The 16,316-nt window shown below is 50.3% G+C and overlaps 1 protein-coding gene across 10 annotated transcripts in view; it reads right to left on the bottom strand.

Annotated features, from left to right (window-relative positions):
* Positions 1-1,884: 1,884 nt before the first annotated feature.
* Positions 1,885-16,316, bottom strand: part of DOCK1 (dedicator of cytokinesis 1) — a gene marked incomplete at both ends in the record, with an annotated part of 504,224 nt that continues 489,792 nt past the window's right edge. For all 10 annotated transcript variants that reach the window (XM_080694979.1, XM_080694982.1, XM_080694983.1 and 7 more), the window contains 4 exons: positions 1,885-1,980; positions 6,476-6,627; positions 9,877-10,027; positions 13,989-14,187. In XM_080694979.1, coding sequence (XP_080551105.1) covers positions 1,885-1,980; positions 6,476-6,627; positions 9,877-10,027; positions 13,989-14,187 — 598 coding nt within the window. The remainder of the gene's footprint in view (positions 1,981-6,475; positions 6,628-9,876; positions 10,028-13,988; positions 14,188-16,316) is intronic.

The following is a 16,316-nucleotide window of genomic DNA, read 5'->3' as shown; positions in this document are numbered from 1 at the left end:
TTTGTATTGTGTGTGTGTGTGTGCGTGTGTGAGAGAGAGAAAGAGAGAGAGAGAGAGAGAGAGAGAGAGAGAGAGAGAGAGACAGACAGACAGACAGACAGACAGACAGACACTGGGGACTGAACCCAGGGGTTTCTTTCTTAACTTCCAAGCTATACCCCCAGCCTTATCTTTATTTTGAAACAGGTCTAAGTTGCTGAGTTGCAAAGGCTGGCTTTGAACCTGTGATCCTCCTGTTTCAGCCTCCCAAGTACTGGAATTGCAGGCATGTAGCATGGTGCCCAGCTTTTATTTTAGCTTTAGGTATCTACAAACTGTAATGGCCTCTCTACTGAGCAAGAGAAAGGTACCTCAGCTGGTTGGGTTCCACAGCAGACTCCCCTAGTTTGGATGCCCAGGGAAGAGAAGCACTTGGTTATGACTAGCCATATTTTAGGTGAGGGCCCTTTACTTGGAGGGGAGGACCTCACTTCTTATTTTCTTGCGGCTTATGATGCAGGCCCTGGAGAAAGCTCTTAAGCATCCAGGCTTCAAACCACATCCCCCACAAATGAAGCCCTTTCTCAAATCAGCAGTGGCAAAAGCTGGCGAGAAGGAGCCATAGGTGAGGGCCAGAGCCCTGGCGTTTGTAACAGGAAGCCTCTTTCTCTGCATCTGTTTAAGAGGACTTTAAGTGAATGCTTCCTAGCTAGGCTCCAGATCAGAGGCATTAAAACACAGACAATCAAAAATTATGTCTAAAGTAGATGTTCACATACATACATACATACGCTTTTTTTCTTTAAGAAACCAGAATAGAGACAGCAGCATTTATACTTTACGTTACAGGATAAAAACAAAATAGGCTGACACCGTGAGTCTTTTTAAATAACATTTTATTTTTCATTGTCAATGATTAACGTTGAAACCTACTAGAGGAGTATCATGCTCATAGTGAATAAAAAAATATAGACGATAGGATAAAAATATTAGGTTATACAAAGTTAGTTTTTTTTTTAAAAAAAAATCATTGTCCACCAACATTTTCAGCACTTTGGAGTTCTGAAAGACAAATTTAATCTGTGGGCTTTTTCTTTTTCCTCCTTACATTTCCAGCAGTTAAAAATTAAGAACACATTGAGAATCATTTGCAGATGTCTATTACAATAAACAGAAGGACCACAACAATTAAAACAAGTTCTAAGAACCATCAAATATACAAACTTCTGTACAGAAGAGGACACAAAGAATTCACCCAAGGAAAACCAGCTCTTGCATACATCTTCTTTTTCCAAAAAAGAATGGCAATGCATCTTCCTATGCTCATGTTTTTTTCTCATTTGATCCAGTACTCTGAGTGGTGTTTGCTACTCCATAAATTAGTAACTGGTCAGTAGCTGAGAAATATCCTATTTTAAATTACCCCAGGAGAGCTCAAGAACTTCCCTGAAGGGTTGAACTTAACTGCCCGATGTTGGTTGAAAGGTATATCCAACTGACACCAAAGTCACCCCACGGTGCCATCCCTCGGGGAGCGGGCTTCTGAGCCTGTAGGAGGACCCGAGCATTCTGCTCTTCTCAGGCCAGTGTCCCTGCCCCTCCACTCGGCTCGCCCCATCAGCCAAGCACTTTGCTGACACAAGTCATTTGGCACACAGAGAAAGGATGTTTGGGCAAGACAGGGGCTGGCCGGCCAGGGGGCCCGACTCTAATAAACACAGTGGTTTGTCCTGGCCTCGTACCCACCATGCTCCATGATGCTAAAGGCCTCTCTCTCCACGGCTAGAACTGAGTCCATGTAAGGAAAAGCCAGACACCGCAGGCCCAGTGAGGTAACGGCACCCACAGGAGAGAGGGAGGGGGGCAGCAATGGTGACCTGCCTTTCCGAGGTCCCCTGGCTGCGTTCACTGCACAATCCCAGAGTCCACCGACGTCTGCTTGCGGGTCGTCTTTGGAGGGGGCGGAGGCGGGGTTTTGCTGGGCAGTGGCGGTGGCAGATTCTAGAAAACATAAGTATGTGGAAGAATGCACATGATTGATGTTCTGCAGGGGGCACCTGTCTCCACGTGGGGTCACCCGGCACAGCGCTCGTGGTGGGAGGTTAAGCTGCACAGTCTAGACCCACACTGCCCCTCGCGTGTGGCTCAGGCTCCAGCGGGCAAGGCTTGGGGCTGGCAGGCCTGCTCCACGCAAGCCCAGTCTGTCTGACAGATCCCGGCCTCTCCGACATCTCTAAGCACTTTGTTCAAAGTCTGCATGGTCCCTGAGAAGTGTGACCACCGCTGTTTGCTGCTGTTGATCTGGGTATTGGTATCGATCTGGTGACTGATCTACCCTCCAAGAGACAGGCATGGCCTTGAAGATGGTCTCCAGGGATGAGAAGAGAGACCCTACCTCCTTTTTGAACTGAGAGCCAAGGTCATTTCTAGCTCTTTCAAGTCAATGGTCTTCGGTGAGGCTCGAAAGTGTCCAGAGACACTAGGTAAAGGAACAGCCATAGCTGTTTAAAAAAAAAAAATTGCAAAAAACAGGGGGCTAGCTGGATTTGACCCATGGTCTACAGATTGCCTTAGACTCTCAATAAAGACTGCGAGTATACAGCTGTGAATCTGATAGAAAGAAAGCCCTGCCCAATGGGCCTGCTGGGTGTGCATGGCTTAGGCAGCTGCTGCTCTGAGGTCCTCAGGCCCCTCACAGAGCCTGGGCAGACAGAACAGGTTCTACAGATAAGGGGCAATCGGAAGGGACATGGGGGAACAAATGGACAAGTTCCATTCAAATGGACAGGCGAACAGTCTGCGGAGACAGGAGCACCCTGCAGTCAGAACGGGGCCCAGGAAAGCCCAGAGCGTGTGGCTCTGAGGTGAGGGTGGATGTCCGCAGCCTCACAGTGGAAGTTCACATTCAGCTGCATGTGGGAAAAGACGGTTTCCAGAACGGAACAGTGGCACAGGCGTCTCTCACCCGCTGTCCACGTCCTCCTGACTGGCACACAAGCAAATACGAAAATAACATAGTGCCAAACTTGCAGAGGAAAACAGAACCGACGGCATGATGGTAGACATGCTATCACGGAAAGTGCAACAATAGACTGGTCTTTCTGTTGGTTACTTTTCTCAGACTGGGGATTGAGCCCAGGAGCATACGACCTCTGAGCTACGCCTCCAGCCCCCTCCCCTTTTTTTGCATTACTGGGAATGGAACCCAGGGGCGTTCTACCTCCAAGCTACACCCCCAGCCCTATTTATTTTAGTCTTTTTATTTTTTGAAACAGGGTCTCACTGAGTTGCGAAGGGCCTAAGTAGCTGAGGCTGTCTGTGAACCGCGATCCTCTGGTCTCTGTCCTTTGAATGCTGGGATTACAAACGTGCACCACCATGCCCGGCTTCCAACTCTTTTTATTTGTTTTAAAACAGGGTTTCGCTAGGTGGCTGAGAGTCTCATGATGTTGCCGAGGCTGGTCTCAAATCTACAATCTTCCTGTCTCAGCCTCCCAAGTACTGGGATTACAAGTGTGTTCCACCGCACCCAGCTCTTGTCTTTTTAAGTTTGGTAAGAACACTAAAAAGAAACATCTGTTTTATGGTCTGGTGATGTGGTTTGTGTGTTTACGTGTGACGCCACACCGGCAGGCCAAGAGGGAGTTATCCCGGGACAGATCAACACAGTCCAGCATCAACACGATGCTAAAAAGTCCTTTTGTGTCAAATAGGAGAATGTCAGGTTTATCACTATTAAGCAAAATGATAGCTCAGATTACTGGTCATAAGATCCATTGTCATAGAAGTGACAGCTCTAAATGGCAGCAGCGAACGAGAGATAGAGTTGCCTCCAAGCCTGCGGCCAATCAATGAAAGTGACAGGAGGATATTGATCACCTCCAGCGGCAGACGAGTGATCATTATCCTAAAATGGCTCTCAGGGCCTGTGCGCAGAGGCACCCAAGGAGACGAGGCTGCTAATTATGACACAGTGACCCCCGACCTGTCGCTGGATCACGCTCGCACGCTGCAAGTAAATTAAGCCAGCAGCAAAGAGCAGAGAGAGCCAGGTCATTAATCCAATTGAATACACATCCCCGCATAGACCGACAGAGCGAGAGCACGCGAGTCCTTGGTCATGCACGGTGTCAACCATGATGGCGTCAGTGGCTTACAGTGATGTCTCCAAGAAGCTAAGGTAATAGAAGTCCTCCCGCATCAATTTGTCACAAAAAAGAAAGTGGATTCTAAAATTCTAAGTTTAAAACTTTCACTTTCCTAGTGTAGGGACCTGGGGGATATTTTTATTTTCTATTAAAGAGATGAAAATAAAGATGTGATTAATTAACTGTTAGGAAAACAGTATTCCACCTCAGCCAAGGTCCCTGAGGCCCCTGAGTCTCTTTTTGTGCTAATGTGTAGTTCCGGTTCCAGGTGTCCAGGAAGGTCAGAGGCACCCATCCATCACTGCGATGAACCCTCCCCGTCTCTGGGAAAGCCCCCATTGTAGGGTAGCGTGTCCCTTCTCCAGGGCCAGTTCCCCACCGTGACTGCTCTAGGGGACAGTGTTTGTTTGTTTATTTATATATTTATTGGTACTAGGGATTGAACTTAGGTTATTCTACATCTGAGCTACACTCCCAACCCTTTTTTATTATTCTTTAAATTTTAAAGTCGGGTTCTATTTTTTGCGTGATACTGGGGATAGAACCCAGGGACACTCTACCTCTGAGCTACACCCTCATCCCCAATGTATTTTTATATTTTGAGGTAGGGTCTCATTCGGTTGCCAAGGGCCTTGCTAAGTTGCTGGAGCTGGTCTTGAACCTGCGGCCCTCCTGTCTCAGCCTCCCAAATCCTGAGATCACAGGTGCATGCCACCGCACCCAGCACAGCAGGGTCTGTTTAAAGGGCACTTTGGCCTCAGAAGAGCTCCTGTCCCTTTGATATCAGAGATGGAGTCCTACCACTGATTTAGTTGCCTTATACAAATGGAATGAGTAAAGGCACAGTTCAGGCGTTCTGTGGCCAAATAATCACGGTGTAAGGCTCCATAGTAGGAAACAGGCCCAGCGGCTCAGACATGGACATAGAGACTTCCTCCTCAGGCTAAGCTCATTTAATCTTATAGGGCTTTGAATAACGTGGTGTGTGCAGGGGTCTGGGAGTGGCTGTTCCCACTTCTGCTGTTGTGCAAATCACATGGCGCCTCCACAACTGGCCTCTGTGCACGCTGGGTGCTGGTCGCCACAGGACGGTGGGGGCCTGCGTGGGGAAAGCCTGGCAGCAGCCTGGGAACCATAAGCACTGCAAAGTGGACTCGACGGAAGTTTCCAGAACTGGCAGCTAGTGCCAGAGGCCCTCCGCGTTAAAATGGCTTCTCCTTCTCCTCCTCCTCCTCCTCCTCCCCCTCCCCCCTCCTCCTCCCCTTCCTCCCCCCGTCTCCTTCTTCTTTTTTCTGGTACTGGGGATGAAACCCAGGGGCAGGGCATTCTACCTTCAAGCAACACCCTCAGCCCTATTTTTTATTCTTTATTGTGAAACAGTCTCACTGAGTTGCAAAGGACCTCACTAAGTAGCTGACACTGTCCTTGAACCGCTATCCTCCTGTCTCAGCCTCTCAAATGCTGGAATTACAAGTGTGTGCCACCATGCCTGGCTTGAAATGAGCTACACCCCTCTCCCCATCGGATTTTTATATTTTGAGGTAGGGTCTCATTAGGTTGCTAAGGGCCTTGCTAAGTTGAAGTGGCATTTTAGACTTTTCACTAATATGTGAATTAGTGGGCAGATCCAGGACCTACCTCTCAGCAAGGAAGAATCAGGATTAGGGTGAAGACAGCGTCCAGGGGCAGCAGTGTGGGGACCAGGGCTCAGAGTAGTTTGAGCTGGCTGCTCCTGCTTTGAGGGTCAGTGCCATGGCGGAAGCCAGGCCAGCACCTTATCAAAGTGCTCTCAGGGCTGGGGCGCAGAGGGGTAAGCCTGGTCCCATCTAGGAGCCAAACTGGCTCCCCTTGCAGCTTCTCTGAGCATCCAGGGGCCCCTGCAGCCCAGGAGCTGCCAACCTGAGGTCAAAGCCACCTGGGCATCTGGGGGAACTCTTGGGCCGGAGCTCCTCCAGGGCCAGGCTGGTGTGCTGTAGGGTGACCCCAGGCCCCAGGGCCACACAGTCAGCCAGGCCTTTGGGTGGGACAGCTACGCCTCACAATCACAACTTCCCAAGAATCACATCTCCACCGGAATGGTCTGGCAGGGGGCTACCGCCATTTGGAACTCCTGCCCACCCCTCCTCCCGAGATTCACCGTGGCACGGGAGGCTGGCTGCAGTGATGGGCAGCCTCACACAACTACGGGTCCCACACAGCAGAGACCTTACTGCTCAGACAGCCCTTGGAATCAGATCTAGGCCATCCCACCATTTTTCCTGCTAGCCCAAAGTGAATTGGCCGCCCTGCAGAACACCGGCTCCTGTCTGTTGTCAAGTGCCCACAGTCCCGCGTTCCAGACCACTCACCCTCTGGTGCGGAGGCGGGGGTGGAGGTGGGGGTGAGCCCAGCAAGTCCTGGCTGTCCATCACATTCCCGTAGTCCGCCGTGCTGCCTTTGAGGGGCAGAGGGGGTGGGATATCCGCAGCATCCATTCCGGTCATGCCGTTCAGCTCCAAACCTGAAACACCAGGCTGTGTTTAAAGCCAGACCCACACTGTCACTGACCCTGATGGCTCAGGAAGCTTCTTCCTGCTCTTTCCGGAGAAATACTTTACCCTACAGAAGCATTTGCCAGTGGAGCAGGGAGGGGTAGAGAATACAAAGAGTAGGGTCCCTCCCAGTAGATTATTCTGGAAAATGAACAGCAAGAATCAAAAGACACCTTCAGAGCAGAGTTTAGAGCCAGGCATCCATCCACTGTGCAGACAGGAACATCAGCCTCCCCTTGCTAACCCCTCCTCGGGCCTTCTGCCTCAGTGGCGCCTGCACAATCTCGCTAGGGCCTGCCGTCACCCCGTGGGCCTACCCGGAGACCCCCACTAGCAAGGACTAATGAGGAGCGCACAGCCAGCCCCACCTTTCAGACTCTCAGAGGGAAAACCCACAAGCCTGTGAAACCCAGTGTCGGCAGTCACTGCAGCTGCTGCTTTACATAAGCTGAGGGGAAGGGTGATCGATCCTTAAGCAAAAAAGTGGCCGTTTTCAAACAAAGGAAGGATCATTAAGGAAGGGTATTTTCTCAAACCTTGTTGAGACTCTTGGAAATGATTCATTTTCTTTTCTATCAAAGAGAGAAAAATGGCTGTGTTTCTGCTGAGTGTCTTTGGGGTTTTCCCCAGTGATTTAGCTGGTGACAAGCTCTCCTTTATCGGAAAGTTGCTTCCGGGAAGAGCTGAGTTGGTGGGTATGGAGCTCTGCCCTGTCGAGGAAGAACAGGCGGACGGCTTCTGCCCGAGGGGCCGTCCTCAGGAGTGGTGACTGTGATTGATTGTGGTAAAATGGACAGAAAAGAATATTTGCCATCTTAACCATCTCATAGTGCATAATTCTGCTGCACTGCATATATTGACAAGAGTGTACAGCTGTCACCACTCTCTAGTACTGAAACGTTTCCATCATCCCAGACAAAAGTCTCTACCCACTGGGCAATGGCCACCACCCCTTTCCCCAGCTCCTGCTAACCTCTGCTTCCTGCCTCCAGGAATTTCCTATCCGGCTAAGTGAAATTATATAACACATGTTCTCTGTGACTGGCTTCCTTCCTTCCTTCCTCCCTCCCTTCCTTCCTCCTCCCTTTTTTGCTTCTTTTTTTGAGCCCTGTGAATAAACTATCTTTATTATTTTTATTATTATTTTTATTGGTGCATTGTAATCATACATCACATTGGAATACAAGACTTGAGAGGATATACAAGCACACATCATCCAATTAGCCCTCATCCAATCCCCGTCCCATTCCCTCCCCCTCCCTCGATCCCATGCTTGATTGGTGATTATCTTTGATACATTTGTTTATGTATCTTATGAGTTTTAAAGAGGTTCTATCCTCCCCCATCCCATCCCCTCTGATTGGTCACCTTAATTGCTTCTCAATAGGGCCCTTTCTACTACTCGACCTCCTCCTAGTTTTTGCTAATTAGGGGAAGCATCAGGTTTTTCCTTTTTTGCTTCTATCCATTTTTTCCTTTATGGTACTAGGGACTGACCCCAGGGGCATCCTACCCCTGAGGTACACCCCAGCCCTTCTTATTTATTTATTTTTTTGTTTTGTTTTTGTTTTTGGAACGTGGTCTCACTAGGTTGCTGAGGATCTTGTGACTTGCTGAAGCTGTCCTTGAACCTGCAATCCTCCTGTCCCAGCTTAGTAAGTACTGGAACTACAGGTCTGGGCCACCATGTCTGGCTTGACTCATTTCATCCAGCTTAATATTCAAGATTTGGCCAGCTTGAGCATGAGTGAGAAGTCCACTGCCTTTTAGGATACGGATATAGCTCAGTAGTAGAGCCTTTGCCTGGCATGAATCATGTGCTGGGTTCAGTCTCTAGGACCATACAACAAAACCCCCAACAAAATGCCCTCTATTCCTTTAAATGGCTGAATAGAATCCTATTGCATGGATATTTCTTTGGACGCTCACTCAGTTTATCTGCTCATCAGGCGATGGATATTTGCTTGTTTCCATTTTGGGGCTGTTGTGAATAGTGCTCCCACAGATGCATCTAGATATCTGTTTTGGTCCGTGTTTTCAATCTTTGGGGTATAGGCCTAGGAGTGGGATTTCTGGGTTATATGCTAATCCTGTGTTTAATTTTCAAGGAACCACCAAATTGTTTGCAGTAGTCACTGCATGGTACCCGCTTTAAATATATTAAAACACTTTTTTTTTAAAAAAAAAAAGATCACGTAGAATAGCTTAAGGATGTGGAGAGGGCCCACCCAGAGTCCTTTCCTTTCCAGCATCCAGAACACTCTTTGCTTCCTAAGCTCCACTCACACACTCTTGTAGCCGAGATCCTACTACCTGATAATCTCGGGAACAACAATTTCTCGTCTTCAGTAGAAGAAATCGGGAGCCTTGCCCAGCCCACCCCACAGGGCCCTGGAAGGAGCCAGCTCCCTGTTCTGCTGTGGGGCCCACTCCTTACCTATTCTTCCTGTCAAGATTCCCCCTCTCTGAAAGCCGGTGCCACCTGTAGAGGGTTGATAGTGCCCCTCTAGTTGTGGACCTCCAAGGTCCACCCAGAACCTTTGAATGTGACCTCAGCTAGAAATACAGTCTTTGCAGATGTCATCAATTAAGATCTCTGCATGAAATCACCCTGGATTTATGGTGGACCCTACATCCAGTGACTGGTGTCCTGATAAGCACAGAGGCCCCAGGGGACGGGCTGGGACAGTCTCCCTCAGAGACTCTACAGGAACCAGCTTGCCAGCACCTGGGCTTTGGGCTTCTACCTCCAGAACTGTGAGATAATACATTTCTGCTTTCTCGAGCCACCAAATTCTAGGTCATTTGTTATTGTGGCTCCAAAACCAGGAGAAAACCAAGACAGTAAGTTCTACCTCTGCACCCTCACACTCTGCAGGGAAGGGTTTCTGCACTCCTCATCCTCCTAGACAGGGCAGGCTCAAGGCCCTCAAACATCTAGGTAGCCTTGAGGAAAGGGGGCTCCCCTTGTCCTCCCAAGCCCCCTCCCCAAGGCAGGGGCACAGCTGGGAACAGATTCCATACACCCTGCCCTGGTTTTCAGCTAGATTTGCTCAAGTTCAAGTTCTCCAGCCCATTCCAAGCATCCCAAGTTCAAATTATCCACGCACCAGCTTGGGTGCAAATTCTCCACCTGCTGCCGGGGGAAGGGCTCCCTGCACAGCTATCAGGGGGAGTCAGGGACTCATGGCGCAAACTCCAGGGGGCGCTCTACTCACTGGACTGCAGGCTGAAGCTGAGCTTGGCCCTCGGCGTGACCGGAGGGGGTGTCTGCTGGGACGGTGGCGTCGGGGACACTGAGAAGCGCCTTTCACTCCCCATGACGCTGATCACCTGGCTCTTGGGTCTCTGGGGCCGCAGGGGACTTATCTGCATCAGAGAAACAGAAAGGACACAGTCAGGGTCTGCTACAGGCTAAGCTGTGTTTCCCCTGAAAATTCCTATGCTGGCGCTGTAACCCACAAATACCTCAGGATATGTATTTGCAAATGTGGCTTTGCAAATAATCCAGTTAAGAGGATGTTGTTAGAGTGGACCCTAATCCATCATTGCTCGGATCCTTATGATACAGGGAAGTTGGGATACACACACACACACACACACACACACACACACACACACACACACAGAATGCAGAAATGTGACATTTCTACAAGCAAAGGAACACCAAAGATCGCCGGCAGATCCCAGAAGCTTGCAAAGGGCTGGGCCAGATTCTCCTTCTCAGGCTCAAAAGGAAGTGTCCCTGCCAGCCCTGACCCTGCACTCCAGACACCAGAATCAGGAGAGAAGAGATTTCCGTGTTGGAGCCATGAATGGAGTGTGGGGGACTTTATCTTGGCGGCCCTAATGCTCCGACTCAGGGCTCAAGCTAATCTGTAGACACAGCCTGGGGGAGGTTCCCCAGCAGAGGGTTTCAGCAGAGCACAGCTATAAGGCATTCAGATTCCAAAGAGCAAGTAGGGAGTGAAAGTCTGGGAGCCCCTTCATTTCTTTTCTCATGCAGCATTTCTTCCGGATGGCAATTTTTTCTCCTCTCCTCTCCTCTCCTCTCTGCTCCATTCTTTCTTTTTTTTTGTGGTACTGGGGATGGAACCCAGGGTTCTTCTCCTCCAGGCTATACCCCCAGACCTATTTTATATTTTATTTGGAAACAGAATCTCACTAAGTTGCTGAGCGCCTTGCTAAACTGCTGAGGTTGGCTGCAAACCCAGGATCCTCCTGTCTCATCCTCCCAAGTACTGGGATGACAAGCGTGTCACCATGCTCAGCCTCCGCTCTGAATTTCGTATGCACTTGACTTTTCCCACCTGAGCGCCTTCCTTGCGCTCGTTACATCTGTAAATTTCTTTTGTGTATTTCTCACAACTTGGTCTCAGATCATTAGGTCTCTGGGAACATCAGCAATTATAAATACTGTGTGGCAGGAGTAATTAGAACAGTTTTTAACCCTGCTGAAAAGCCCAAAAAGCAGGAGTGGAGATTGTCCACAGGAAGGGCAGGCTGGCAGGCAGGTGGGCGGGCTGCACTCTGGGCAGACTGCACTCTTATTTGGGGCCGGCAGCTGAGCACTGTGGGTCTGGGTGAGCAGGAGCAGGTATGCTGAGGCACCCACCCAAGCGGTCTCCAAGCCAGCCCTGGCCCGGAGGCTCCTGGGGCCCTGGTGTGGGAAGAAGGGTTAGGCCTTTTGCTGATATGTCAGTGGGGACCCCCTTGCGGGTCTAATACCTACTTTACAGAAAAGGCCAGCAGAGTGTGGAGTGGCCTGGCCTCCCGGGTGGGTGGAGGTATGCATGGGGCTGCCAGGTGTTCTCTCTGTCCTTCCCTGCCTGGCCCACAATGGGCACATTCTGATTCAGGGCATGAGGAGTCTTTATGGAGGAGACACAATTGGTAACCTAGGGACCCAGCTCAGTGAGGCTCAATTCAAGGTCATGAAATTGCTGGTGCTGCGAATCAAGCTGAGCCCAGCCCCCAGGGGTGGAAGGAAGTCTCTGCAGAGGTAGGAGGCCGTGGCAGGTGGGAAGGAGAGCGATGTGTGGCTGGGACCCTCTGCAGCGGGGCCCCTCCCAGGGGTGCTGGTCCTCCTGCTCTGTCCTCCCTGGAGACGCCCAGGACCTGGCTGATCCCACAGACTTTGCTGTACCTGTGCCCCCAGGAGGCAGTTCAGTGGGCCTGGATGAGGTCAGATACCTGGGCTCCTGGTGTTACCCTGAGCCCAGTCAGTGCTGACGGTGAGGCCTAGGTTCTGTGCTCTGGCCTGGTTGAGTTCCTGAGGGTTTGCTGAGGGCACACAGAGCTAGCTGCAGGAGGCCCATGGAGTGGTGTACCTGGCCTGTGGTTTGTATCATCCTCCCAGGGAGACGGGGCCACTGTGGCAGGGACAGAAAGTGCAGTATGACGGCCCAGTACTGCTGCGTCCTTGCCCTTCTGTGCCCACAAGTCTGCTGTGGTCAACTCCACCTCTTCGAGGCCTTCTGTCTTAACATCTTAAAATGGAGCTTGAGCTGGGCGTGGTGGTGCATGCCTGTTATCTCAGTACTTGGGAGGCTGAGACAGGAAGACTGCAGGTTCAAGGACAGCCTCAGCAAGTAGTGAGACTCTCATTAACCCAGCAAGACCCTGTTTCAAAATAAAAATAAAAAATAGGGACCCTGTTTCAAAATAAAAATAAAAAATAGGGCTGGGGTAGAGCTTGGAGATAGAATGCCCCTGGGGTTCAATCTTCAGTAAACACACACACACACACACACACACACACACACACACACACACAGAGCTTGAGAAAATGCATGAAAGACTTTCAGGGCATCTGACACTTAGTAAAGACTAAAATGATGCTTCTGTTAATTTCTCTTCCCGATTATGATGTTATGATGTTGCAGGGCTTGTGAAATCCACCTAGGGCTTGAGAGAAGATCTTGGACTGATAGGTTCCTTGGTATCCCAGCTTACAAGAACAGTGGACAGAGAGTACAGGGTGGTCCTCAGAAACACCGTGTGTGTGTGTGTGTGTGTGTGTGTGTGTGTGTGTGTGTGTTGTGTCTACATCCCTATCCCTTTTATTTTTTATTGTGAGACGGGGTCTCCTTAAGTTGCCCAGGCTGCCCTGCAACCTGCGATCCTCCTGCCTCAGTCTCACAAATCGATGGCATCAGGAAGCTCTCAGTATTACTGCTTGACTCCAGCACCAGAGCACGTAATGCCTCCTTGGGCCCCATTTGCTGGCTGCACCGAGACACAGAGCTAGCTGCAGTCATAGTACACAACCACAGGCTACAGTGGTCACCCTCCCGAGCCACATCCTGGCTCAGCACCTGCCTTCTGCCTCTGGAGCAGTAAGCCACACTTGACCCAGCTGGGTAGTTGGGGCCAGACCCTACCTCTGGCTCTGAAGACTTAAAACAAGGGGTGAAGGATTCCTTCCTTATTAAAAGTGGTCCTGTCAGAGCCCTCTGAATAGTATCCCTTTAGTACCAGTCCGAAAAAACCAGTCAGGTCACAGATAGGACCAGGGAGGTGCTCTGGTGGCCACCAACCAGGCAGATGCCGTTCATTTCAAGGGGAAGGGGAAGGTGGCTCTGAGCCTGACTTCTGTGAGACCCACTCTCCACCCCTGTCCCAGCACTCTCTGAAGCTGTCTCTACCTTGTTTTGAGCTCAGACCCCAAAGACTGTGGAGTGCTTTCGGGAGGCCCAGCGTCCGGCCTGGCCAAGGATGAGAGTGGGCCATGGGCCTCACTGCCTTGGCACGCCCAGGGGATCATGGCACGTGTCATGCTAAGACCTGGTAAATCCTCTGAAAGCTGGCCAGGAGAGCTAACTGCAGAGCAGACATGCGGGGTAGAAAGCCGGAGCAGAGTTCAGCAGGTGAAGCCCAGAGGGAAGGGGCTTTGCAGTCTAGCTGAGCCGATTAGAACACTTCGGCAGTAACTATGGCCTAGAGATTGCCAGTTGGGTGGGGGCAGAATTCTGATGATAAAAACATCTTCTAGGATATTGCACACAGGTGGGAACCCAGTCCAAGAGCCAAGAAGAGCCCGGAGACCTGAGGGCCCTGCCAGACAGAGACTGACCTCTTCAGAATGGATGATGAATGGAGGCCAAGATGTTTGTCAGCCAGAGAAAAGATGAGTCTCCCCTCCATCTCAGATTGCCCTACCGTGTAGGGTTATTCAAGGTTAGGGTGGAGGGGGACCCCAGGTTTTCAAGTTTCTATTTTACCCCAATTCAGTAATCCAACTGGCAGCCCTGTCGGCTAAATGTGGAGTGAAGGAAGGTTCCAGAAGCCCCCGTGGCACAGAGAGAGCGAAGATCCCTGGTTACTTCACCGTTTCTGAGAGGATCACGGCCTCGGGCTGCTGCAAGGGGATGTCAGCTGGCTTGAATTCTTTATCAAATATCTCCTGATGCTTGCTGCTCCTCTTTTCTTTCTTCTTGTCCTTCTTCTCCTTGTCTGGGTCATCTTTGTCCAGCTTGTCCTGGGACCTGGAGTGCATCTTCTTTGGCAGCAGCGGCTCCAGAGCAAACCTAGAGAAAACAGTCCCTTGAATCGGCGATGCCTTAAAAGGAGAGCGATTGCTTTTCACTGGGCAGAGATACACAAAGTCACTCTTGATGCAGCTCAGTGCTGCCTGGGAACTGCAGACTTTTAAAAGAAAACGAACGATGAAAAGGCTGGGAGCGTAGCTCAGAGATGGGGTCCTTGCCTAGCAAGTGCAAGGCCCTGGGTTCAATTCCCAGTAGTGCACACACACCTCCACACCCCCACACCCCCATGCATGCATGCACGCATGCACAGGACCTATGAAAAAAAGAGAAGCATGGGGTGACTTGAGATTCCAGGTGACCAGCTGTGTGGACTGTGTTTGGCCCCAGTGAGAAGAAACCGGAAGCAGTAGAACAGGTGCAGGGGAGATGTGAGGTCTGCCTCTATGTTCAATGGGGATATTAGGGATTCTGTTGGGCGGATGGTATTTGGGGCATATTTGGAGATTTACACTGATATGTTTGCAAATGCAGTGGGGAAATATGGAGATGCTAATACAAAGACACTCTTGGTTCCTTAATTCTGACCAAGCGCCTCTGAGTGTACAGTTGGCGGTTGCTCCCATGATTAAGCCTCTTAGGTGGCCCGGCCGGAGGCAAGCAGATTCCAGCTCACAGGTGCCTGGAGATGCCCTGGACTCTTAGTCACAGGTGACCTGGGCCGAGCTCTGACACCTGTTTGGAGCCAGGATGTTCTTATAACCTCTGGGAGCTTCATGTTCTCATCCACAAGAAGGAACAAGGACACGGCTGCCCTGCTGCTTGCTGACAGCAAACAGATTGGTGTAAAATCATGTTAGTGGTTCGACAGCCGAGAAAGTGGACCCTGGACTCGCCTGTAAGGCACATGTCAAACGGTTAGTGCATCTGTGTTCACACACCTAATCACAACTGCAGGCTGCTATTCTAGCACAGGGTTGGCCTCTGTCCTGTTCTTCATCCTGCTAAGCCACACGAGAAGGTGGAAGAAATGGGTTTAATCCTAAGACTGGAATCTTGTTCATCTGCTAATGGATAAAGGAATGAAATAGTCTCTATAACCTTACAGCACAACACACAGGGAAGGTTTTGTTATTAGGACATTATATTGTCAAAATACAGCATTGTTATAGCATTTTAAAAAGAGATATGCTCTCTTAAAAGAAATTACGCTCATGTTGTGTAGGAGAAACAGCACATGCTATGACTTCTGACACATGTCTTTTTAAATTATTGCCTATAAACTGGGCGTGGTGATGTATACTTGTAATCCCAGTACCTGGGAGGCTGAGACACAGGAGGAACAGCCAGTCTTGGCTACCTAGTGAGGCCTGCCCTAACTTGGTGAGACCCTGTTTCAAACTAAAGAATAAAGAATAAAGAATAGAGTTGGGGGGTGGAGCTTGAAGGTAGAATGTCCCTGGGTTCAATCCCTAGTAACACACACACACAAGCACGTGCACACACCCACACATGGTCTACACCTCAGTGTGCTCTAGAGAAGGGCACTGGCAGAAGCTCCCTGCCCTCTGGGTGCCCAGAGTCCAGGTGGCCTCCAAGCCAGGTGGCGGCACAACTGTAGCCCCTGTGAGACAGACAGATCCAGGCCCTGAGTGGGCCGTGGAGCTCCCAGCCCTCACAGCAAGCCTTGGCCACGTGCAGAACACACCGCTCCTTCAGGCCAACAGTGATTTCAAGAGAAGAAGCCTGGGAACACCTGTCACACATCCATCCTGGCTGCGGTTTCTCTTAAGCTTACTTCTGAATAGGGCAGTTGGAACAAATCTGCTGCTCAGATTAAAAAGGCCACTGTGGCAACCGGGTCCCCCAATATGGGACGTGTCACATGGAAACCAGCCCTCCGATGGACTAGGAAGGGATGGGCTATTTACAAAACTGCATTAAAACCCACAGAAGACACAGACAGCCGAGAGCAGAGTCACCTCTCCTGTGTGTCGCGTCTCCCTGTGTGCCAGGGCTATGCAGTGGCACCTGTGCATCAGGGGATATGCTGTTTAAACAGTAATAGTATTGATCTGATCACCGAGTATCAATAGATGTTAGCATCACCAAAAGGCAAATCAGCCATGATGTGTATCTCGATGGCGGAACATGCAGCTACCCGGAAGGCT

The sequence above is a fragment of the Muscardinus avellanarius genome, assembly GCF_963383645.1.
Source record: "Muscardinus avellanarius genome assembly, chromosome: 4".
NCBI lineage: Eukaryota > Metazoa > Chordata > Mammalia > Rodentia > Gliridae > Muscardinus > Muscardinus avellanarius.
Note: the sequence above shows the minus strand (reverse complement) of the source record. Positions and strands in the feature narration are given on the sequence as shown.